This window comes from Gastrolobium bilobum, unplaced genomic scaffold (assembly GCF_033153095.1).
Source record: "Gastrolobium bilobum isolate Gb01-03AN ecotype WA unplaced genomic scaffold, APGP_CSIRO_Gbil_v1 utg261891, whole genome shotgun sequence".
Lineage (NCBI taxonomy): Eukaryota > Viridiplantae > Streptophyta > Magnoliopsida > Fabales > Fabaceae > Gastrolobium > Gastrolobium bilobum.
This window is the reverse complement of record NW_026897218.1, coordinates 3,866-29,707: the sequence shown is the minus strand read 5'-3', so window position 1 is coordinate 29,707 and position 25,842 is coordinate 3,866. Positions and strand designations below refer to the sequence as shown.

General features: G+C 37.4%; 3 protein-coding genes and 1 long non-coding RNA gene across 4 annotated transcripts; 2 read left to right on the top strand and 2 right to left on the bottom strand.

Annotated features, from left to right (window-relative positions):
* The first annotated feature begins 4,916 nt into the window (after positions 1-4,916).
* Positions 4,917-5,811, top strand: LOC133304935 (uncharacterized). Its single transcript, XM_061505020.1, has 2 exons — positions 4,917-5,068; positions 5,178-5,811. Exons 1-2 carry the CDS (start codon positions 4,917-4,919, stop codon positions 5,809-5,811), a joined length of 786 nt encoding a protein of 261 aa, XP_061361004.1.
* A 764-nt stretch (positions 5,812-6,575) lies between these two features.
* LOC133304934 (uncharacterized) lies at positions 6,576-8,604 on the top strand. The gene is made up of 3 exons (XM_061505019.1): positions 6,576-6,674; positions 6,786-6,937; positions 8,187-8,604. The coding sequence occupies exons 1-3, from the start codon at positions 6,576-6,578 to the stop codon at positions 8,602-8,604; spliced, it is 669 nt and encodes a 222-aa protein (XP_061361003.1).
* Positions 8,605-14,708: 6,104 nt separating this feature from the next.
* LOC133304932 (uncharacterized) lies at positions 14,709-15,823 on the bottom strand. Its single transcript, XR_009750694.1, has 4 exons — positions 15,765-15,823; positions 15,547-15,673; positions 15,269-15,458; positions 14,709-14,842 (listed from the first exon to the last, which is right to left on the bottom strand). It is a non-coding gene; the product is annotated as an uncharacterized LOC133304932 (long non-coding RNA).
* Positions 15,824-19,302: 3,479 nt separating this feature from the next.
* LOC133304931 (putative disease resistance protein At3g14460) lies at positions 19,303-23,033 on the bottom strand. Its single transcript, XM_061505017.1, is given in 4 exon segments — positions 19,303-19,853; positions 19,897-22,434; positions 22,437-22,580; positions 22,583-23,033. Coding segments are annotated over 4 exon segments (3,684 nt in total).
* Positions 23,034-25,842: the final 2,809 nt, after the last annotated feature.

Below are 25,842 nucleotides of genomic sequence, written 5' to 3'. Positions count from 1 at the left end.
ATAGAGCCTAAATATCTTCCAATACTAGAAGTGCGCTTAAAGCCCATTCTGTTAACAATCCTTGCAGTAACTTGAGTATCAGTATTCGGGGAAAAATAAATCAAAGATTTATTTGCACTAACACTTTGCCCCGACATCTCACAAAAGAGATTAATACAATCCATAATCACCTTAGCTTGCTCCTTATCTGCTTGCGCAAAGAGAATGATATCATCTGCAAATAAAAGGTGGGATACACTCGGCCCTCTTCTGCAGACTCTAATAGGCTTCCACGAACCCATAGTCACTTTTTCAGCGATACAAGTGGGAAAGCTTCTCAACACACAACACAAAAATATAAGGAGAGATTGGATCCCCTTGACGATTTCCTCTCTGAGGAACTATGCAATCCGAAGCCACACCATTTATCAAGACCCTCGAACGATTAGAAGTTATAGAAGCCATTATAACACCAATCATCCAATCAGGAAACTGAACTTCAATAAGCACTTTATAGATAAAACTCCAACTGAGTTTATCATAAGCTTTTTCAAGGTCCAGTTTGATTGCCATTGTACCTTTCTTTCCTTTTACTCTCCCCATAGAATGAACCAGCTCCTTTGCTACTACAATATTATCTTGAAGCTGACGATTTGGCACGAAGCTAGCTTGGTAAGGAGAAACTAAATTCTCCATTGTAAGCTTAAGCCTATCCACAATGATCTTGCTCATACCCTTATAAATGACATTACACAAAGAAATAGGCCTAAATTGAGAAACATACATTGGCTTAGGAACTTTGGGGATCAAAGTGATCAGAGTACCGTTGACTTCCTCAATGCTGGAAAGGTTTTCTGCATAATACTTGATATCTCTCCAAATCTGTTCACCAATAAATTCCCAGTTCATTTTGTAGAATGCCGCGGTATAGCCATCCTCCCTTGGAGCTTTCGAATCTTTCATAGAAAAGAAAGCTCGTCTGACTTCATCTTTTGAAATTGGAGCACCTAAGTTAACAGCAGTCTCATCGTCCACCTTTGGCCAAAGAGTCTGGACCCAAGGACGATCATGGTTTTCTTCAGAAAATAGTTTAGAGAAGTAAGCATTTATTACCCGTGCAATGTTGTGATCTTCTCTAATCAAGTTTCCAGCATCATCTTTCAACTCCAAGATCTTGCTCCTTCTACGTCTAACAATTGTTTTTGTATGATAGTACTTCATATTCCTATCTCCTTGAACTATCCAAGTAGCACGAGACTTTTCAAACCACAAAAACTCCTCCTGTTCTAAAACTTGTTCAAGTTCACCCCTTATCTTGCCTTCAATATTTTCCAAATGACTTTTATTCTGCTCAGAAATTGCCCTCTGGATACCTTCAAGCCTACCAATCAACCTGTTCTTCTTATGATGGATATTACCAAACACATCTTTATTCCACTGCTTAATAAGAGGAGTGAAATCACGAAGACTATCAACTGTTCTTTGATCCTGACGCCAATTTTCCTTGATGAAATTGTTAAAAAATTGATGATCCAACCAAAAAGAATGAAAACGGAAAGGGCGTTCCACCCCATCAACTTTGCTTGGCTCTAAGGTAATAAGGATAGGATTATGGTCACTGTTAATACGAGGAAGCACTCGAACCTGGCCTTCATGAAACATCAACCTCCATTCAGCATTGCTACAAGCTCGATCTAAACGTTTAAAGACTTTATCTAAATGAAGAAATCTTGGTCCTCGCCATGTAAATTTAGAACCTATTCCTTCAAGATCAATCATCTTTATATCAGTTAGAAGAGAAGCAAATTTATTACATCTGCTTGTATCAACTGGAGCACCACCACGTTTCTCACTTGGAAAGGCAATTTCATTAAAATCACCTGCAATTAACCAAGGAACCGAGATATCTTCTGATAACTGAAGTAAATCATCCCAAAGTCTCTTCCGAATTTCTTCTCTAGGACTTGCATAGATAACAGTATAAAGAAAAGCTTGATGATCTGCCAATGTAACACGAACATGAATAAATTGATGGGTTTGTTTTAATGCTTGAACCTAACACCTATCATTATTCCATAGTAACCAAAGACCTCCCGTAAATCCATGAGCATCCTCCACTATTGAATTATTAAAACCCAGCTTTTTTATTATCTGTTTTGCTTTTGAACCACTTACTCGAGGTTCATGAATAGCTGCCACCTCAATCTTATGCCTTCGAACCATCATTTGAAACGTTGATTTGAAGCATTTTTTAGCCGCCTCGCAGCAATTCCATGTAACTAAAGACATTAATCAATGGTAATTTGGCAGGATTGTGGGTCCACTGCCATCCCATTGTCATTGCACTGAGTTGCAGATTCTGAAATCATCTCCACCTCAATATTGAGCTTATGGTTTATGGGGATAGACTTTCCTTTATCTCTACTTGGATCAGGCACTTTTGGTTGGGACAAGCCATGATCTAAGCCGTTGATATTTTGACCATCCTTATCCACCTCCATTTGATAACAATCTTTGTTATAATCAGCAACAGTACTCCTAGCCACCATGGAATCTCCACCGCTTTTACCTCCAATGTCCTTACTATTATGAATCACAACTTGCCTCCTCAAGTTCGCTGTATTATTGTTTGAGGTACCTCTGTCAACTATCTTCCCATTTATTTGATTCTCTTTTCCATGACCTGCCGTAATCCCACTCAACGTAAATCGGTTGGGGTGTTCCTGTAATTCAACATTAGGACGACTTCTAGGGTTTCTGTGTTTGGACCCTTGAGATGTACTAATATCAATATTAACAGGAGGGCCCACCATATTGACGTCATTTATAACAACATCCGGATTAGTCGCTAGGATATCATGAGTAATATCATCTTCATTAGAGCCCATTAAAGCAGCTTAACGGGAATTTGATTGATTATCAATCATAACCCTGATTTGATTGCGGTTGATTACTCCCTTGATTACTCTCTTGATTATTCCCTTGATTACTCCCTTGATTACTCAGTTGATTACTCCCTTGATTACGCCTTGATTCCCTTCGAACCGGTTCCTGCTTCCTGTTGTCCGCCATTGGAGTTTGAATTCTTGATTGACGTTGACGTTGCACGACCATCCAAGGACCTAATCCATTTTTCTGAAACTCAGCCTCATCTTTTTTCCCGTCTTGATTTTGCTGATTATCCTTTCCTTCAACTGGTATCTCAAGACAACAATCTTTACTATGTCCATAGCGCCCACAATGGAAACAAATAAGGCCTAAACCTTCATATTCTATCTATTTAGTTGCTCTGTCCAACACATATTCACCCTTCAAAGGCTGAGCAAGATCTAGTTCCACGCAAATTCGAGCAAACTGTCCTCTTACATGCTCATTAGTTGTCCTATCGATCTTCAACATTTTACCTAGCCAGTTACCAATACGGCGGAAAAAGGCTTCATCATAATACTCCAGTGGGATACCCGGTAATCGAACCCAAGCTGCAATCTTCATCACACTTGCAGCATTTGGTCTAAAAGCTGGCTCCCAACGTCGGAGTGATAAATAATGGCCTAAAATAATCCAAGGACCACCATTTAGAGCAAAAAGAAGATCATCTTTGTTGCTAAATTGCACCACATAGAATCCATTACCTACATCTGTAACGTTAATCTTTCCAGCTCTAGCCTATAGTATTTCAATCTTCTTTTTCATGAAAGCCACTCCTGTATTCCTTCCAAGTAGTTTTACAATGAGAGCTTTTTCTCAAACCTTCAACATTCTTGTTCTTGCTTTTCTAGTACAACCAAAATGAGTTCTACCATCTTCCTCTGTCCACATTTTAATCCCACCATAATTCACATCCTCTTCCTCCGCAGGTGCACTTTGATCAACATTTTCTTCCAAATTCCAATCCATTCCTTCCCAGTCATCTGTTTCACCATTGTGTTGCATGAGCATCTCTCGCCAAGTCATCTTTTTATTACCGTCGTCAACCATCCAAGATTCATGTCTAGGAACCCTAGATTGTGATTCAGTAAACACCATATCTCCATCTTTACTGCTCTTATTACTCCTACGTAGTAGATCTTCTTCTTCTTTTGAAGTTTGGCCTTCAGTAGCTATATTTTCCTCCATGAAAAGGAAAACCCTAGCAGAGCGTTTTTTTTCAAATAGAGGTCTTTTTTCGATTTGTTAATATTAGAATGGTATAAAGCCCAACTAGTTTATCAAATAAATGCAGAAGCTAAACTCAATAAAATGTGGATAATTTTTTTTCATTCTTCATTAAATTGTAATCATTTCTTACATGTCAAGTTAATTGCATATTATATATGATTTGTTCAACTCTCTTACTTATAAATTACATATATGCTTACTTACACAATTCATAATCTATGTCTTACAAGAGAATGTCCTTTAGTTTAATGTGTCCTCTTAGCCATTGGTTACTCCATTATACCTACTTCATTCTTCATATTTAGACACGCCAAATTAAGGCATTACAATTCTTTTTAATATACATATTTTCTCTGCATAAATTCCTTTATGTCTTTGTTATAAAACATAAAGGAATTTATGCAGAGAAAATATGTATATCTTAGTTAATAAGAGTGATCCTAAAACTATTTCCAACTCGCCTGATGCTTTTTCGCCTCTGAGAACCCTAACGGTGCTGCGTTTGGTTTCCAGAGGCTGAAACCGAGTCACGAATCCTTTTCGGCTTCTTCTGCCTGAGGCGGTGCACGACTTTGGTTTTTGTTACACCATTCTTTTGCTGGAAAAGTTTTGTTTTTTGAGAGGAAATGACAAACCCTAACAGTGCGAACCTACCTGAGAGCTCGACGAAAATTTCTGCAGAAGAGGCAGACAATCTGAGGAGGAGTACAAAGAAGTACAAAAGGGGAGATGCTATTTTTAGTCATGATCAGACGATGGTTCCCAGAAAATAAGCATGGATGGAAGAAAGGATGTCCTTTAAAGAAATGCTTATGAGACATAATGGTGAATGGGAGATGCAAGAAGATGTTGAGAAAGATGTTTCAGAAGCAGAAGAGGAAGACATCAGGAAATCCAGTCAGGTGCAATTGTTTCACCGAAACCTCCTGAGGTCATTTTTCAAACCAATGAAGATGGCAGAACTAATTTTTGTTTGTCAGATGATTTTAAGAAGCGTGCATGGAGACCTTGGAAAAAGGCGATTTATGTGAAATTGTTAGGGAAGAAGACAGCGCTCCCTATAATGAAAAAAGGCTGGAAAATATATCGGCAAGAGAGGGACAGATTTTTGTCACTGATGTAGAGAATGGGTTCTTCTTTGCGAGGTTTTCGGAGGAGAAGGACCTGAGCTATGCTCTTACTGCAGGGTCGTGGGTGTTATTTGATCATTATTTAGCAATTAGGTCATGGGAGCCTGATTTTCATCCCTTTTCTGCCTCAATTAGTCGAATTATGGCGTGGGTCCGGCTTCCTAGCTTCCCAGTTGAATATATGAATACTGAGTTGATCAAGGAGGTGGGAAATTGGCTTGGAAAATTCATTAAAATGGATGCTGCGACGACTTGCCTAGCGAGAGGTAAGTTTGCTAGAATATGTGTTGAGTTGGATTTAAGTAAACCTTTGCAGGCTGATTATAAGATTGAGGGGAAATTAAAAAATGTTGAGTATGAGGGATTACATTTTGTTTGTTTTGCTTGTGGTAAATATGGTCATCGGACTGAGAATTGTCCTGCCAAAGCTGATATGATGGATGCAAATTCTGGGGATGTAAATTCGAAGAATGAAGAGGATGGGAGTCTATCTAATAGTGCGAGTACTCTTCCTAATAAAACTGATGAGAGATTTGGGCCCTAGATGCTGGTAAATAGACAGAAGAAATTCAACAGGAATGGCTTAAATCAAGGTGAGAAGAAGGAAGGTATGACATGCATGAATTTTTTGCGAAGGGAGAATAATGTGGAGTCTAGATTCAGTGTTTTACATCAGATTGAGGAAGCTGATGATATTGATGTCAATGAGAGGACTGTGCATTTTGGCAAAGAGAAGGATTCCAGAAGTAATCAGGAGAATCGGTACCCTGTTAAAGTTATTGAAACCTCTTCTAATTTTATGTTGATTGATGAAAATGGTAGTATAGTGGGTAAGGGAGCTGATAATTCAGGATTTTTAAGAAGTGAAGTTGCAGATGAGGTTGTTCAAAATACTACTTCGGGTCCTTCTAGTCTTATGGTATTGGATAATCAGTGTTTACAGAAGGATGATAGTATAGTTGTATACCAAGGAGGGAGTGGAAGTAAAAAGAGAGAGGTCTCTTCAATCCAAAGTAATAGATCATCTTTATTGGTTAGTAAGAATCCCCAACATGGAATTCAGATGCTTGATCAGTTAAAGATGCCAGCTCCTAAGCCTCCTGATGCTATTGCTGGCAGAAGAAAATGTCAAGATGGGAAAGGAAATATTGTTGCTACAAGCAGGAATCAACAGGTTTTAAATTCTGAATGAAAAGTTCAGCAGGTGCAATCTAAACCTGCCCATTCTCCTAAGAAGTTTTAATGTCTGTGATCTTCTGGAATTGTAGAGGAGCGGCTAAGTCTTGTTTAGGTCGTACTCTTAAATCAATGGTGGAGAGGAATAAGGCTTGTGTGGTTGTTCTTTTGGAGACCATAACTAGTAGTGTGATCAGTAGCAAGCTTTTGAAGAAGGTTAAGTTTGAAAAGGTATTTGTTGAGGAAGCTAATGGGTTTGCTGGTGGTATTTGGGTTCTTTGGGACTCTAGGAAAGTTACAATATAGTTAATAAGAAGTTCTTCTCAATTCATTCATATGAAGATTGATCTTGCTAGCAGTAAGAGTTTTTTATGTACTGCGGTTTATGCAAATCCCAATGAGGTTATTAGACATGCTATGTGGGAGGAAATCATGCAAATCAGTTCATCAGTTAATGAGCCTTGGATTGTGGGGGGTGACTTCAATGATATAAGGTGCAGCAATGTGACACGAGCTGTCGAACTCGAGCAAATTAATTAAATCAGGTTTATTAGAATTTTGTAGTAAAGCGTCAACCTCAACCTGAGTCGTCTCTCAAGGAGTTTGCAATGAACTTAATCGCTCAGTTAAAAAAAAAATGGAAACCAAATGAAAATGGAAACTAAATGAAAAGAGAAAATAAGGAGAAACGGAAATTAAAGAAAAACGAAAACTAAAATGGGGGGTTTTAATATGATTGTAAATTTAAACGGAAATGAAAAATAAAATAAAAAGAAAGAATAATCAAATTAAAAGCAACCAACCCAAGAATTAAGATTCCAAGGATATCCATCATTGGACAAATAATCACCAAATCGTGATTGATCTCAATTGAATCAGAATCCTTATTTCCAATTGAGAACCCTCTCTAAGCGATCGCTTAGCGTTTGGTCGAATACGACGCGTCTACTCGAGAAATCGCGGATTATCAACCCGTTCGACTTGAGTTCATTGGGTTAATCAACCTAATCATTAAATCTAATCGTTAATCTCTTTCCTAAGAACGCAATCGCGTATCTCAGATTGAACACCCACAATCGCGCGATGCCAAACCGAGTTGGAAAAAGAAACGTATTTGGTTCAAAATGAGGCGCAGGTCCTCAAGATTCAACCATGGAATCCTCAACCCTTGGGTTGATTAGAGAAAAGAGGAGAGAAAAGAGACGAAAATTATATTAATTTCAAAACTGTATAATTCAAACTCAAACGAAAGATTCTCCACAAGGTCCCTACTCTCGCCCTTTTAACCCCTAATCAAGCTGGGCTTCGGGCTCTACAAATCCAACCCAAAATAAAAGGAAACAAAACAGAAATAATGGCTCTGGGCCTCATGTACATTGGGTTCAAAATTATAACTTAAGTCCAAACGTCAAAATAAATTTCCAGCAAAACACGTCCATCTTGGGCTCAGGTTTCGACCATCTTCCCGTCCGAATTGGGCTTTAGTAGATGAAGTAGAGATTGTAGCCCTATCTGTTAGCTGAAAAATTCAACAAGAATGGAGTCAATCGGACATTTGTAGAGTGAGATATAGTCAAAATACAAAAATAGTGTAAATCTGGAAAATTATAACGAAAATCAATTAAACCCAATTAAAATCTAGAATTTTGATTTGACCCAAAAGACCTTTATTTAATTCAAATAAATCATAAAAATACCACCCAAGAGTAATAAATAAGTATAACAAAATATGTGTTATCACAGTGAAAAAAAAGGGGGCTCCAGGCCTGATTTAGCAAATTGTAGTAGATTTCAGCAGTTCCTAGATGCTTGCAGAATTGAGGATATTGGTGGCTTGGGTTCTAAATTTACTTGGCAGGTTCCTAAATGGCATAATTTAGACAGGGTCTATAAGAAGTTGGACAGGGTTTGTGCCAATGTTCTTTGGAGAATGTCTTTTGAAGATGCTGATGTAAGGATCTTACCTAGAATATTGTCTGATCATAATCCTTTGGTATTATCTATTCTAAAGCCTGTGAAGCAGTGGGTTACTAGGCCGTTTAGATTTCTGGCCACTTGGTTGAACCATCCATGTTTTGGTAGCTTTATGGATGTCAATTGGAATGCTAATCTTCCGGTTAATAGTATGTTGTTGAATCTTATCTTCCCTCTTAAGATTTAGAACCGAGAGATTTTTGGTGACATTATTAATCGTAAGACAGAGCTGACTCAAAAATTGCTAGAATCCAGGACCAAAGGGAGGCAATGGACAGTGCCAGGTTGAAGGATGCTGAGGATGTTTTACAAAGGCAATTGAATATTACTCTTCATCAAGAGGAGTTGTTATGGTACCAAAAATCTAGGCAGAAGTGGTTGACTGATGGGGATAAAAACACAAGGTTTTACCATCTTAAGACTATCAGGTGAGTGGGATTTTTACAAGTTGAATAGTTGGCTTCCTTTGAATATTGTTGACATTATTCACAGTATCTTACCTCCTACAGCCAATGATGGTTCTGATAATAGGATTTGGGGGATTCAAAAATCACATGCTGTGTCTGTTAGTGCTGTATATAATTATCTTTCTAACTATGAAGTTATGGATGATGCTATTAAGAAGACTTGGAGTAGGCTTTGTACTTGGAAGGGGCCTCAAAGAATAAAAATCTTCATGTGGAAGTTGCTTCATCAGAAACTCCTAACGAATAGTAATATGTCTATTTGGAATGGTGGTGATGGTTTATGCTCTTGTGGTATTGGTGAAGTTGAAACTATTATTCACGCTGTAAGGGATTGTCATAGGGCTAAAGTGGTTTGGGATTGTATTGTTCCATCTTCTTTTAGTGCTGGTTTCTTTAATTCGACAATTGATCACTGGTTTGATGATAATTTTAATGCTGAGCACATGGTTAGAAGCCATGGTAGTTGGCTGTCCATTTTCATGGTCACTTGTTGGAAGATTTGGAGCTGGAGGAACATGTTGAATTATGGTGAAGTGGTGCCTCCGGTTGAGAGTAAAGTAGATATTATTTTAAAATTTATTTCTGATCTTGAAACTGCTATTACAAATCAAAAGAACTATAATCTTGGTCCTCTTGTCAGCAACGTTACTGTTTCATGGACTTTTCCTGAAGGTTTTGTGAAGGTAAATACGGATGGTGCTTCCCGTGGTAATCCTGGTATGACAGCTTGTGGAGTTGTAATTAGGAGTTCACAAGGTATTTGGCTGGATGGTTTTGCCTAGAAGTTGGGATTTTGCTCTTCTTATAAAGCTGAACTATAGGGTATTCTGAGAGTTTTGGAGAGGGCTTGCAGCAATGGTTACAAGAAAATTATTTTAGAAATTGATTCGTTGTTGGCAATCACTGTGCTCACCAAAAGTGGTGCAGCAGTCCGTTAGGTGCAATTGGTCTCTCGTATACGGACGTGGCTTGGAAGGGATTGGCAGGTTCAACTCCATCACAACTTCAGGGAAGGCAACTCGTTCGCAGACTGGTTAGCTAACTTTATTTTAGATTCCTATGAGCAAGCTAACCAGAGCTTCTTTAGTCATCCACAACTTGGTGTTCAACATTTATACCTTGGTGATTTAGCTTCGGTAGGCATGGAGCGTGTTGTAGCTCTTCTTGGGTAGTTTTTTTCTATTTTTCTCTTGTTCTGTGAGGCTTTTAGCCTTTTTGTTTATAAAAAAGAGTGATCCTTATAAACCTTAACGTCTCACTTAGAGCATACATTTCTTGTTATCTAATTTATCATATTACTTACATTCTTGGCATAACATATCTTCTTAGCGATCCATTAACTAAGTTTCTCATTCCCTGCAACATTACTAAATTCATTAATTTCCCAGTCAATCGTTACACAGGCTTCACATTATACAATATCTCAATCAAGACAGTATAGGTAATTATGTCATATGTCCTATAATTGATATATCATAAGTACTCAGCACCATAAGCTTATGCACACTCTCTACAAAGTAAACAAGCTTATCGCAACATGGCATAGACAACCCCTATACTCATCACAGATGTAAACATAGCGTGATATGATAAATAATAGTCATGTCTCATATTAATATACAAATATCTTGTGAAAGCAATGCAACATGTTAGTATCTTTAGGTTGGCCTCTTGCCTCAAGATGCACCCACACTATAAGCCTCAACGCATGAAAAACATTTCCCAAATGGGGTGAGATGACAATCTCAGTAAACTGGGGTTCTTGAATGATCACTCCTCCTCAAGTTCACTTACAGGTATAATAAAGGCAACAGAATAATAAAATGCATAATGCCGGATATATAGCATGTAATATGTGCAATATCAATATCTACTGGCCAGAGACAAGTATGCAACATATTAAAAATATATGAGGATTCCCCTCATACCCTACACCCAGGGATGCAGCCTGTACATGCAGGATTCACTATCACATTTGCATATATATATATATATATATATATCAACACATTATGCCATAAATAATTTCCAAAGATATCAGATATTTATCAGTGCATAAATCATTTTTCAAAATATATCATGCACATAAACCAACCTCCCACAGAGTTTGGTGGAACAAACAAGGGATTAACTCTTAGAACCGAAAGCTTACCTTTATTAGCAACATACTTTAATGTACTCTCAGTATCCAAAGGACCACAACCATAGGCCCTCACAAAATCACAATCTATTGCAAAGATGTAAAGGCAATTAGCAAATATACTAGTTTACGACATTCATTTCATTATTGTCTTTTGCAAGTTCCGACACTTAAGGTTTTCTACAAAGCCATTAGTGAAATTATTCAATTATACCTTATACTCATTTCACAAGGGTCCAAACTGGTTTCTTAAGTTTCTATAACCTTAAAATATAACTTTCTAGCATAATAGAGTCAACAAGTCATTTCCTTAAAGAATAATCTGAACAAACTGACTCTATTTGGCGAATTCGGCACTAAATCGTGTTTACCATTTTTAAAATTGGTATTGCAACTCTTCACCAAAAATTATAATATTTTAATATATTAAACTAGACCTCTCAAGCTTTCAAACGACACATTATATGTCTCAATTGAAGTTGTATAACTCCATTTATGTCTTTTGCAAAGTGACTGCTACAAACTAGATTTTTAGGAGCAAGACAGTGACTTCAAACTCCAATTGAGATTAATTCACTTATCCAATGGATTCAAAATTTTATAGGTTTGTATCCCTATGTGTTAGCTTCACATAGTCTAAACCTCACTCAAGTTGGAGGTCTGTAGCTTGAGATATCATAATTTTACTAAACTAGGTTCGCTGTAATCGATTATTGTAATCGATTTCCAATTTCATCAGGATGTAATCAATTACATCACGAAGGGTAATCGATTACATCAGCAACAGGACGCGGAAAACCATATTTTAAAGTGCAATCGACTCTCAATGGTCTCCCGAACTTATTTAATCATTTAGTCAGTATATCAGCACATTCTAAACACTTAAACAACTTCAAGACTCAACTTTTAACTTAAATCACACCATCCATAATGAAAAACAAAGGAAAAGTTAAATTTTTTCACCTTTGAAGCCTCACACAAGAAGAACAAGATGATCCAAGTCTTCAACAATGGAAAGACCCCAACTTTAAGTTTCACCCAAGATGGGGTTTTTCTCTTTAAAACTCAAGGTTTAAGGTTGTTTCCAAGGTGAAGTGAGGAAAAATGAAGGTTTAATAAGTATTCAAGTTAGTTTCTTGAGAAAGAAAGGGAACCCTAGAGAGAAGAATAATTTTCTACCATGAGAGGGTTTGGGGTTGCTGTCTTAGGGTTTACTAAAGTGAAGAAATGAAATAAAGAGTGAAAAAAGTATGTCAAGGCTATCTTAAGTATGCTCACTTAACTTAATGGGTAATTACCCACCTAATCACTCATAAATTCTTCATCCAACTTAACATAAGTATTTTTGTTGTCATTTTAACTTCATAAAATTTATGAAATTATAGTCACCACTTTATTTCTGTGTTTCTCGGTAGTTTTGTCTACTGTAATTTTTACCGCGAAACACGCATTATTCTCACTTTTTACTGAAAAGTGATTTAATTTTAATAATTAAAATTTTCTTCTAATTAAATTATTTAGTTATTAAATAATTTCCTAAAATAACAATTTTATTTTCTTTAAGTTTACGGGTAATTTGCTTACTCGCAGTTTTATCCCAAAATCACACTGCTCACAATTTTCTCAAAAGGGTGATTTAATTTCAAATAATTAAATCTTCCATCTAATAATTCTCTTTTAATTATTAATTAATTTCTAAAATTTCGATTTAACTGTGCGAGTTTTTACATTCATCATAAGGGTCTTCGTGTAGCATTTTTATTTTAGACTCTGTGCATTGACAAATTAATTTGTTCTTTGCAAAAAAAAAAAAAACATTATTGAAGTAATAACAATCTTTCTTTTCTTTAACTTTACAAATTTATTTCCTTCGTATATTATAATTCTTTTTATTCTTTAATTTTGGTTCCTTTATTTCATAATTACTTCGTTAAGGATTAAAGCAAATTATTCTTCAAATTGTTAATCGTTTGCACAATTAACTTAAGGCAACCATATTTTAAATTAATGTATCAAGAGTGTAGTGGGATCAAGTTTCTATCCTTTTTTGTGCATAATTAGACTCTCAAATCCTAATTTAAATTTTTAAAAGATTAGTTTTGCTCAATAAAAAATATTTTTCAATTTTTTTAAATTAAATAAAATTATTGACCACTCCATATTTTCAACTTGATATATTTGGCTCATTACAATGACCTATCGATTAACCATATTTTCAACTTAATATATTTGGCTCCTTACAATGTTGTGAAAACTCGACCAAATCGGCCGGGTCGACCAAGAACTCGGTGAATCAGTCATTTGACCGGTCCGGATATTACATTGGAGTGGCTAAGTATCAGACCCAATGCGACCCAGTGCGACCCGGTCAGTTTTGGTAAAAATCGATGACCCGATCGATTATCCAATGACCCGACCGTGTTTATTTAAAAAAAAAAAAATCCCAAAAAAATTCATAATTGACATATTTGAGTGATTTATTACTTATTGATTTATATAAATTATGTACCTACCATACTAATATTATCTCAGTTATACATTATGCAGGAAATTTTGATTTATAATTTGAAATGTTTACTGAACTTGAAACACCAATATCACAAAGCATTATATGTTTGTTTGATCCTTTATTAGACAATAATGTATAATTTATTATTTTTTATATTAAAATATTTAGAATTTATATTATTTTTTTCAGCTATTTGAGTATTTTATAATTTTTTAATATAAATTATAAATTTAAATATAATCATTCCATTATGCGATTGAACCAATAAACCAGTCAACACTAATAATATAAGATTCCGGCCAAATCGATTAGCTGTCCGAATATAATATTACAGCATGGAAGTAACTTGTACCGCAAACAGCATTATTTTTGCCCCACATATATTTTATTTCTTTTGTAAGTATTTTTGCCCCATATCTTGGCAGAATGCATTATATTACTATATGAAGGAGTATATTTTGTGTGCAATAAGAATAGGTATTTCTTTAAAAAAAAAAAAAAAAATGATATAAAAAAAATAATCAATATATTCATATTATTTTTTTCATATTTGATAAAAATATATCGAGTGATCCTTACATCTATAGTACCAAAAATATTTTCTAAACGAGGATATACTCAATTTAGTGTGAAGGAAGGATGCGATAAACCGGCGTACTGTGTTTTGACATAATCATCATCATTCTTAATTCTTATTCTTATTTTTAATAAATTATTATTATTAATATATTATAATTATTATGAGTAGTAGTTCAGCATATCTACACGTTCTAGTAGCAAGAACCCCATAACGAGTTGTTAAACCAAGTTTTCCAAGTAAACCAGACTAAAGGAGATTCTGAATCAGTTGCAGCAACTTTCCCAGTATTACATTGATAATGATACACCTTGACTCGAGAATTTGAAGGATCAAGAGCATATAAATCATATCACTGACAGTAGAACTCAATTTTGTAGCTTCCCTTGCGGTCCTACCTTCACCTATGTCAATTGGCATTCCAGGCAACAAATTAAATTTGGACGAGAATGGAATCCGTGTACTTAGTCTTTCCCTTGCAATTTTGCAGAAAGAATGTTTTCTGGATTTGAACTCAGGACCTTTTGGAACACATAGCCTTCCCAAGTATGAAGTCAATCCTATGGCAATAGGTTTGAACAACTTAGCCAGAAAAGCAGCAAGTAGCAGTGTAGCACCTGGGTTTTTGCAGAAACCATGCTTTGTAATTGGGAGCATATGCTTGTCTGTTGGTCACATACATCAGCAGGTTGGTGGTGGGGGCTTAGTCCAATCCATTTTTGTCTTCAAAACCTTAAATTAAAACAAACACATAAATCAAGTCACTTTTTGTTTACCTCAACTGGGGGAAGATGGATGGTTCTTTAACTTGGTGGGGTAATATGTAAACAAGAAGGAAATTTCCCAAGATTTAAACCAAAAACCAGTTCCATAAACAGAATTATACAAGGAAAGTCAGTAATTACTGGTTCAATCTTTTTGTTTTTGGTAGTCTTAGTTGAATCTTTTAATTGTCTATTTTCCAGTCAATAAATTAAAATTTAACAAACGATACTCACTTTAAGCAACTGAAATTTAGGTCCACATATTTAGTATTTAATGACAACTAACCAAAAAAAAACTTAAACCATTAAGAAATCACAAATATCAACATTTGGATCTTAAATCTACAACACAACATGCTGAAGCTTTCACTAGAAAAACCAGTCAATTAATAACCTTTTGCAATTCAATGGAGGAATCTGAACTCAACGATATGTCAGAAGGCAAAGGATGACCAGCAATCACTTTAACTTCTGGCCCTACTTCCAGAATCTTTGAAGCATGAAAGCAACTGCAAAAAATGTTTCAGCACCATTTCTTGGGTGTAAGCTCTTGCATACTCCACACTCTCACCCAGAAAGAGAAGCTGATAGCAATTGGACTTCATTTTTAGTTTCTGTACAGATATGAATTATAAATATGCCAGAATCAAACATACTAAAGAAGCTAGTTACCCGGCCAAACAATAGTTCTCCAAGTACAAAATCAGCTGTGTCGTTGGGCACTCAGTGGCACCAAATATAAGCTTAGGAACCCATATTACATGTAACACATGTAAGATATGTTTGGTTCACCTTAGACCTGTCAAATATATGCAGAATTTAGTGAATATAAATCATCGGATAAGCAATGAAAATAGACAATAGGGTTTCTCTGTTAACAATAGACATACCAAGAATTTTGCTATTCCAAAGTAACATTGATTCAGCTGGTGGGTGCAGGTATTGATCTGTTATGAGAATACATGAAAACAGTCATGCATAAATTACTTGATCAGATAAGAAAGTAAATTCTAAGGTTCTTAAATTTTCAAAAAACAGAATTTCGACCTTTGGTACCAATAGAAAGTCCAACTCAGAAGACTTGATCAAATCACATCTCAAAAAGGATCATGTGATCAATTCAAGGTTTTAGCCAACACCAACCTCTATCTTGATGATGCGATGCCAATCCACTGGCTCTCTCAGGTCTGCTAAAACTTGCATTTTTATACAGAATATGTTATTTATTTTGTGAACTAACTATTACTATTATTAATCTGTTATTAGTTTTCTAACTGGTAGTTGCTATGTAATTAGAAGTCAGTTAGTTTGTTAGACTAACCATGTGTAGTTAGTTAGTTTGTTACACTAACCATGTGTAGTTAGCTAGTTTGTTAGACTAGTCACGTGTGTGACTATTTTATTTTTGGTCTTTTGCTTTCTGCATATATAAGCAGTGTACTCTGCATATTACAGAGTAGGTACAAACTCTACTGTAACACCTTTTCTGCTTTTCATCAATGAAGCTTTCTCACGCTTCCACATATACTGAGATGGTATCGAAGCCTCATAGAGGGCTCTGATATTCGCCATCTTTCTTCTTTCCTTCTTAGATCTGTTTTCTTTCTTTCCATAGATCTTCTTCTGAATCAAGGTGTTTTAATATTTTTTTTGGATGGCGAATCAGAGTCCTCCGCATGTTATGGATCAGGTTATTGATGAACCTGAGATTCAAGGAAATGCTTCGAATGCTGCAAATATGAGAAATGAAGATAAGAATTGTGTTCAAGATCTATCAGATCAAGGTAATGCATATTTTCTACATCCAAATGAAAATCCGTCTCTTGTTCTTGTCTCCACACCGATGAACGGCAAGAACTACCATGCATGGGCTAGAGCCATGACCATGGCATTGATTTCTAAGAATAAAATTGGTTTTGTGAATGGTTCGATTCCTGTTCCAGTGGATTCTGATAAGAATTATTCTGCTTGGGAGAGATGCAACACCATGGTGCTGTCATGGTTGCATCGATCTATTACTGATTCTATCTCTCAATCAATATTGTGGATGGATAGAGCTGTTGATGTGTGGAAAGACCTCAAGGAGAGGTTTTCTCAGTCAGATATCTTTCGCATTTCTGACTTGCAGGATGAGATTTTTCGTCATCAAGGAGACAAATCGATATCAGATTACTATACCCAGCTCAAGATCCTTTGGGATGAGTTGGAGAATTTACACCCTACACCTTCATGCAAATGCATTCGGCCATGCTGCACTATTGCCTCAGAAGTGAGGAATAGCAAAGATAGAGATTATTCGATTAGATTTCTAAAGGGACTCAATGAGCAATATTCTCATGTGAGGTCCCAAATCATGCTTATGGATCCTCTTCCATCAATTAATAGAGTGTTCTCATTGGTTACTCAACAGGAAAGACAAATGCATATTGAAGGCATTTTGTCTAATTCTGTAGATGGAATTTCAAAAGTGTTCTATAATTCTTCTACAGAACACAATATGACAAGAGGAGGTCGTTTTAATGGTAGAGGAAGAGGAAGAGGAAGAGGATATTATAATGGGCGTGGCAGATCATCTACTAGGCTATGTACATACTGTGGGAAGACTAGCCATACTATTGACACATGCTTTGAGAAGCATGGATATCCACCTGGATATAAGATGAGAAGTGGACCAAATGTACTAAATGGATCAAATGGACCTAAGTCAGCTAATGCTGTGATTCAAGATACCTCAGATATTGCTGGTGATCAGAATAATGTTGTCACTCATCAAGAGAGCAAGGGAAGTTTTACGAAGAATCAGTATGATGCTATTTTTGAAATGATTCAGCACACTTTGCAACATCAACAGCAAGACAATTCTCCTCATGTGAGCAACATAGTGCAGGCAAGAGCACTCAATACCGAAATGAAGATGGGAAATGTTGAAACAGCTTCTTCAAGTAATGTTCACACACAATGGATCCTAGACACAGGAGCTACTGACCACATAACTCATTGCTTGACCAACTTATGTTCAATACAAAAGATTGCACCAATAGCTATTTCTCTACCTAATGGTAGCCAGGTTCAATCTCACTATTCAGGAACTGTACACTTGTCCATTACACTTTTTCTTAGGTATGGAAGTGGCACGTTCTAAAAAGGGATTGATTTTGAATCAACGAAAATATGTCCTTGAAATGTTAGCTGAAAATGGCTTACTAGGTGCTAAGCCTGCCTCTTCTCCTATGGAATCATCTTTACGGCTTAGACAGAAAGAGGGAGAGCTGTTTCATGACCCTTTTGCATACAGAAGATTGGTGGGACGTCTTTTGTATCTTACAAATACGAGACCAGATATTTCTTTTGCTATACAACAACTTAGTCAATTTGTTGCTACTCCAATGAAGGCTCATCATGATGCAGCTTGTAGAGTTCTTCGGTATTTAAAGGCCTCCCCATCTAAGGGTCTCTTCTTTCCTGCTGAGAACTCTCTTATTCCTTCTGGATTTGCTGATGCCGATTGGGCTACATGCCCTGATACATGCAAATCAACCACTGGTTTCTGCATTTTCATTGGAGATTCTCTTGTTTCTTGGAAGTCAAAGAAGCAAAGTACAGTTTCAAGGTCCTCTGCAGAAGCAGAATATAGAGCTCTAGCAACTGTCACATGTGAGCTTCAATGGCTTTCTTACTTTCTTCATGATCTCCAAGTGCCTATGACTAAGCCTGCTAATGTGTTTTGTGACAACCAGGCTGCCATCCATCTTGCTCACAACCCTTCTTTTCATGAGCGTAGTAAACACATTGAACTTGATTGTCATGTCACTAGAGAGAAGATTGTGGCTGGTTTGATACATTTGTTGCCTGTGTCTACTACTCAACAGCTTGCTGATGTCTTCACAAAGGCCCTCCAACCAGCTCCCTTTCATGATTTTATCTCCAAGTTGGGGTTACTTGACATCCACCTTCCAACTTGAGGGGGGGTGATACAGAATATGTTATTTATTCTGTGAACTAACTATTACTATTATTAATCTGTTATTAGTTTTCTAACTGGTAGTTGCTATGTAATTAGAAGTCAGTTAGTTTGTTAGACTAACCATGTGTAGTTAGTTAGTTTGTTACACTAACCGTGTGTAGTTAGCTAGTTTGTTAGACTAGTCACGTGTGTGACTATTTTATTTTTGGTCTTTTGCTTTCTGCATATATAAGCAGTGTACTCTGCATATTACAGAGTAGGTACAAACTCTACTGTAACACCTTTTCTGCTTTTCATCAATGAAGCTTTCTCACGCTTCCACATATACTGAGACATTCTTTCATCATTACACTGGTTTCCTACATAAATTCATAATAGAGCTATCATTGTGTGAAAACTGAAAACACCAAGGAGTGATGGCAAAAAATAAAAAAAAGACTCTATTTAGTTACTCACCTGGAATCTCATATGAACACTTGCCTATTGATAACTATGCATGGAATGTGAGCAATCTTAGGCCACTCTTTCCCTCCATTGCTATGACAACTTGCTTCTAATAATGGACAGCTGTTGATGGTTAATAGTGATAGAGAGGAAGGCAGTCCCTCTTCAGGCAAAGATTCAAGTCGGTGACAGGATGAAATTTCAAGTTCTTCAAGAGAGGTGAGATGCTGAAGCCACTTCCCATCCAAGCATTTTATATCACAAAGATTGTAGATGACTAGGGACACAAGAGAAGTAGGCAGCAATGGCACTTTCATTTTCATTAGCGCGTTTGAAAGATCATCACCTCCAATATACAACTCTGAAAGACAAGTGAGTCGTTGCAAACCCCACTCACTGATAGCTGTAGTCCAGGAACTCCCAAGACTACAGACAATAAACATGCGTAAATTGATAGGCAAACCTTCTTTTGCAAAAGACTCAAGATTTGGAAGGCTATCAATATTCAATCCTCGAAGAGCAGCAAGAGTGTTAATTGGTTCAGGCAGTGAAGTAAGCTTGACACAATTCAACACTTGTAAATCAGTGAGGTTAGGAGTACGCAATCCCCCCCGCAGGAAATGACTCTAGTTCAGGACAATCACATATACTCAAACGTTGAAGATGTGAGAGACTCTGGAAAGCATTTTCTTCAATCAGAATTGATTTTAGACTTTTACAACTCATAATGCTAAGACTTTTGAGCACAGGAAGACAGCCTAAGGTGAATGATGCCAGTGAATAACAGCTATTGCGAATTTCCAACTCCTCAAGTGATGTGTAATTGCACAAGGATTCATGAGGAAGGAATTCCAGTTTCTCACAATTGTATAAAGTGAGAAATCGCAACACTGTGGGAAGACCATCTACTGGGAGGGATGCCGGTGATGGAATGCCGGAGATAGTTAAGTCTACAATGAAATTAGTGCACTTAAGCACAATTGAGGGATGAAGGTTTCTTGGTAAGTTTTCTATGAGTTTGGGACAGAACACTGGCAACAAGAAAGAACAGTTTGAGAAATAAAAAAATGTTGAGGAAGGAAGTTTGTTGAGTAAGGTTCCTTTGAGTTTGGGACAATCCTTCAGAGATAGATGTGATAGACTAGGAAACTCTATAGCTGTACCTCCAATCAAGTTCCATTCCTCCCACCCTGGCATGTTCTCAAAGCTCAGAATCTCCAAGGAGGGAAATGACTGAAATGAAGGGGAACAACTTCCGTAAAATTCAGTACCAACGGTCTTCACAGACTTCATCCCAGAAATGAAGAGTTCTTGGAGATGAGGCAATTGTCCAAGGGGTGGCAGTGACCAACAATGATCACAACCACTGATGCACAAGTACACCATGTTACCAAATGAGGAATCACCCAACCAACTTGGAAAGCTGGTTCCACCATAGAATTTAATGGTCAGCTTCTTCAAATTTGTTGGAGGCTGCAGCTGTTCAAGTACAAGCCTTTCAATTTGTGTGTCTTCCGTAGTACCACAATCCCATTCCAATGCCAACTCGTCTATTAGTTCTTTTTTCCTCAAATTGGCTTGAAAAGCCTCACATGGGTCAATTACATTTTGTAGCTTTGAAATGCAAAGTTTCCCCTTTAGATGGGGAATTTTTTTTAACTCTCCAACCTTCAATCCATCCTGCAGTTTGCTGACAACAAAAGCAGACAAGGTTTGAAGATTTTGTAGTCTGGCTATTTGTGCAGGCATCTTCTTCAATTTAGTGCCACTAATGTCAAGGTGTCGTAGATTAACCAAATTTCCCATGTCCTCAGGCAATTCAGCGAGTGACCAACATTTGGACAACAACAAGGTCTGCAGATTGTAGAGCTTGCATGTTGCTTCTGGTAACCTTTGAATTTTAGTGTTAGAAAGATCTAAGTATCGCAGGTGAATTAAATTTCCAATATGGTCAGGAAGCTCAGTGATATTATAATAGTGTGACAAGGACAACACCCGTAACTGTTTCATTGCTGGTAACAAGTCATGAACCACCTTGTTTGATAAGTAATGGGATGCAAAATGACCACTTTTTAACCACCATCCTAGATTTAATGGTAAGCCTATGAACGTACGTAGACCTTTTGATTGATAAAAGCAATCAAATTTGTTGAAAGAGTCATAGCTCCCTTTGTTGTATGACAAATGACGAACTCTTTCAACACTTTTAGGTGACTTTGGATGCTCGTACCTGATACAATATGAAGATGAAATCATTGTGGCTAAATCATTAACGAGGTCATGCATCTTAAAGTCTGCTTGCTCATTCAATGACCCTCGAAGTATCAATGACCTTGATACGAGTTCATCAAAGTATTCATCACCTACTTCTTCCATGGTTTTCTCACTTCTAGGCTGATGTACTAAGCCTTCTGCAATCCATAGCTGAACTACCCTCTTTTTTTCTAACTCGGAGTTCTTTGGAAAAATTGAACAATAAGCAAAGTATTGTTTTAAAGGAGCAGGGAGATAATGATAGCTCAACAGAAGAGCTGGTAGCACCTTAACATTCGGCAAATCCCAAATGTTACTTTTTAATACCTTGTTCCAGTAATTTTCTGATAAATTGGTGCGAAGGAGACCCGCAAGTGCCACTGCAGCTAATGGTAAGCCATCACATTTTTTAGCAATTTCTTTACCAATTACTTCTAGGTTGGACACTCTGCTGCAATTATTTGCTCCAAATGCATGTTTAGCAAGTAAAGACCAGCAATCTTCAACAGCCAGAGATGTCAGATGGTAGATAGGAAAAGAGGTTTGCATGGCTTTAGCAAAACTTTCATCTCGTGTTGTGATGATGATCTTACTTCCCATTTCCGCAGCACTAAAAATTTCCATTAAATTGTTCCAATCAACATAGTTCCCATCCCATATGTCGTCCAATACAAGCAAAAATCTTTTATGGCTTAAGCTTTGCTGCAATTTCACTTGAAGAATATTCAGGTTATCTGTATTTGCTGGTTTTAAAGTGACAGATTCAAGAATGGTTTTAGTAACCCTGCAAACATCAAAATCTTTTGAAATATATGCCCACGCTTTTAGATCAAATTTCTCTTTCACTCTATCATCGTTGTAAAGGAGTTTAGCGAGGGTTGTTTTACCAGGCCCTCCATGCCCACAATGGAAATCACTCCTATTTTACAGTCACCGGCATCTTGTGAAAGTAGATAATCTTTAAGTCTGTTTTTCTCATCATCTCTTCCATAAATAGAAGATTCATCTACCACACTACTTGTAGGAGTTCCATGCCAAACACTGCTTCTTTCAGTTGAAGGATGTCTTTTTGCAGTGCAAATTGTTCTAACCTCTGAAACAATGCTAGTATTTTTGAATGGATCAACCCTGAAAACCGTTTGAAAGGAGAAGAAAGGAAGTTCCGCACCTGATCACTAATGGTTTGACTTTGAGACTCAGCTTCCAGTTTGCATCGCAAAGCCTCAGTGTTGATTTCATCCAACAAATCATCAGCATCAAAGACAGCATGTGTGAGCTCTTGTAGCCATTCCTTGACTGCAGGATTAGTAATCTGTTTCTCTTCAGCATCATTTAATACAGCTTGAAGACTCAACAGTGATATTTTCAGCTTTTTAAGGAGTGAGACATCAAGCTCCTTGCTATGAAAGAAATCTAGGAACTCAAGGGAAATGAACCTGTCTAACAGCACCTCCACAGAAGCTGAGAGGAATGCTTCTCCCACAAAAGCTGCAGCCATGTGTTCCTTACTTCCTTCAATTCAATACAATGCTAAAATGCAGAATGCCAGAATTGGTTAACAAGAAAAGCACTTTAAAGCAGTGTGAAAGTAAAGTATGCTTATTCAACCAAAAAAATAAGAAAATAAAAAAGAGAGTAAAGTATGCTTCTCTCTGACTTTTATGTATTAGGTGTACAATTATTACTCCAATGACTCATTCATACACGGCACCCCAAAAGAAAAAGAAAAAGAAAGAAACTTGCAAGTTGATCAAAAGTCAATGGAAATCATTCAAAAGAAAAACAAAGCAAAAATGAAAGAAAAGGACTTGGCTTTTGACATTAGGGGGTGTTTCGTACAGGAGAAATTTTTTGGTGACCGGGAATCATGATTAATGGGAATTCAGTAGAAATTGAGTTTAATTGGAATCTTACGAAAGATGTGTTTGGTTCGCCAAAATATTACCGGAAATATTGGGTAAAAATTATTGATTCCATATTTGGTTTAGAACGAAATATGACTTGGAATATGAGGTTATTTTACAAAAATAACCCCAAACTATTTTTACTTTTGTAATTGATAGATTGGGTCTAGATTTTTATGTGTATTGGGATATTTTTGTCTCAAAATTTATTATTGTGTTTTCCCTTTACTTGGTATTCTGATTGGTATTCCGAATTACCATATTATTTTTGGTAATCTGAATAGTGACTTTTCTTTATAAATCAAATTACCGGTAATCCTTGGATATCCGGGAATCGTAATTTATTCCTTCTACCAAACGTGGTAATTACATTTACCAAAGAAGGATTACCGGTAATCCTCTCCAAAAACTTGAACCAAACACCCCTAGAGCTAAAATGGGACCCCAATATTTACTGCCTTCCACTTCATTGTAATTGATTTCTGGTTACCTAGATGCAGTGTGAGATGATCCAAAGTCAATCAAAATAAACCAAAAAAATAAATAAATAAAAATACTAGAATATTATGTGATTATATTTGTTGCTGTAAATAGTATAGAAGTCCCACATTGTGTATATGTCGTTGTATTTCTTATTTGGTTTAATATATAAATGAAATCTCCTTCGTGTAGTTGACACAAGGATTACAATGAATACCTCTTGTCTCTTGGTAATTAACATGGTATCTAGAGCCTAACAAGAAGAATCCTAATCCGCGTTTTTTTCGGTGGGCCACTGTCCGCTGAGTAATATTTTTTTTTTTCCGAAAACAGTCATATCTGTCAATTTCCGGCTTCCCTATTTTGTTTACGAACCTGTCTGAGCACTGCCGCTGTCCAGAACCACCGTTGACCGCCGCCCGCCGCCGTTGACCACCGTCCCCGGCGAATTTTTCGGCGACTTTTCCGGCGAAACACCCATCGATCTGACCGCCACAACAAGGCGGTCCTTTCTGTCCAGGATCCATCTCCGAACTCTCAGCCACGCGCTCTCACGCGCGTGAGGAAGCTGCTGCCGTCCGCTCCCTTGCAGCTCCGCGTGGAGGCGCGTGCAGCTTCGGCTGGACTTCCGACCTCCATGGTTCAACTCGTCTCCTCCTTGCGCACCTGGATCTGTCCTCGCTTTGTTGTTCCGACTTCGTTTCGGCTTCCGACAGTGTCTTTTCTCTTGCTGGTCACTATTCACGCGTGTTTCTTTGCTTTTCGTTGCTGTTCATTTTTGTTTCAGGTGACCTATGGCTGATTTGTCACCCCACGATGCATCCAAGGGTTCTCAAAAGGCTGACCCGCCTATTTTTTCTAATTATGTTAATGTTCCGTTGCACGTCGACAAGTTGGATGGCTCCAATTATGATTCTTGGGCTTCTGATCTCCGACTTTGGCTTGATGGACAGGACTACACTGACCATCTCATTACTAAGGCTGAGTCCATCTCGGTAGATGTACGCCCTCATTGGAAAAAGATTGATGCTCAGTTATGTAACATCATCAAGTCTACCATCCACCCGTCCTTGAAGCAGATTTTTCGTGCTCATGTCACTTGTGAGTCTGTTTGGCGTCAGACCAAGTCACTTTATACCAATGACACTCAGCGACTCTATGGTGTTTGTCAAAATTTGATCACTACTATTGCTGCTCAACAACTTGATGTTTCTATGTCTGCTTACTTGGGAAAAGTTCAGGGCCTCCTTCATGATTTCAATGAACTGTTGCCGCCTGCTGCAGATCCTGCTAAAGAACTTGAGCAACGCAGCACGTTCTTCATGCTCATGGCTCTTTATGGTTTGCCCCCAGAATACTCTATCAACCGGGATCAGATCTTGGGCTCTACTACTGTTCCATCGCTGAACTCTGTTTGGTCTACGTTGCTTCGCATTCCACCTAAGACTTCTATGGAGCCTGCAGTATCTGCTCCTTCTTCAATTGACCCATCTTCCCTTGTCTCCAAGGGTTATGCACGTGGACGCAAACCCTCTACGAGACGCTTTCCCTGCACTCATTGCAACAAGTCAGGCCATACTATTGATCGTTGCTGGGATTTTCACGGTCGCCCTCCTCGCTCCGCTCATTTTGCTCAGAGTGTTTCTCCTGCCTCGGACTCTGCTTTGATTGCTGGACCACAGCCACCTCCGTCTGTTCTCACTGACTTCTTGCAATGGTATGAAGGGAAGCGTCCTCCTGGTACCACTACCTCTGGTGCACACACGGGTAATTCTTTTGCTGGTGTTTCTCACTCGCCCTCTCTTGGTCCATGGATTCTCGATTCTGGTGTATCTGACCATATTTCTGGTAATAAGTCTTTATTTACCTCTCTCTGTACGTCTGGTCCCCTGCCCAGTATCACTATGGCTAATGGGTCACTGG

Excerpts from the sequence above, each read along its gene's own strand:
- LOC133304935 (XM_061505020.1), top strand. The coding sequence starts at position 4,917 with ATGGAAGAAAGGATGTCCTTTAAAGAAATGCTTATGAGACATAATGGT. Across the intron at positions 5,069-5,177 it reads TTTCACCGAAACCTCCTGAG|GGAAGAAGACAGCGCTCCCT; the intron begins GTCATTTTTCAA and ends TGAAATTGTTAG.
- LOC133304934 (XM_061505019.1), top strand. The coding sequence starts at position 6,576 with ATGGTGGAGAGGAATAAGGCTTGTGTGGTTGTTCTTTTGGAGACCATA. Across the intron at positions 6,675-6,785 it reads AGAAGGTTAAGTTTGAAAAG|ATTGATCTTGCTAGCAGTAA; the intron begins GTATTTGTTGAG and ends ATTCATATGAAG. Across the intron at positions 6,938-8,186 it reads GGTGACTTCAATGATATAAG|TGAAAAAAAAGGGGGCTCCA; the intron begins GTGCAGCAATGT and ends GTGTTATCACAG.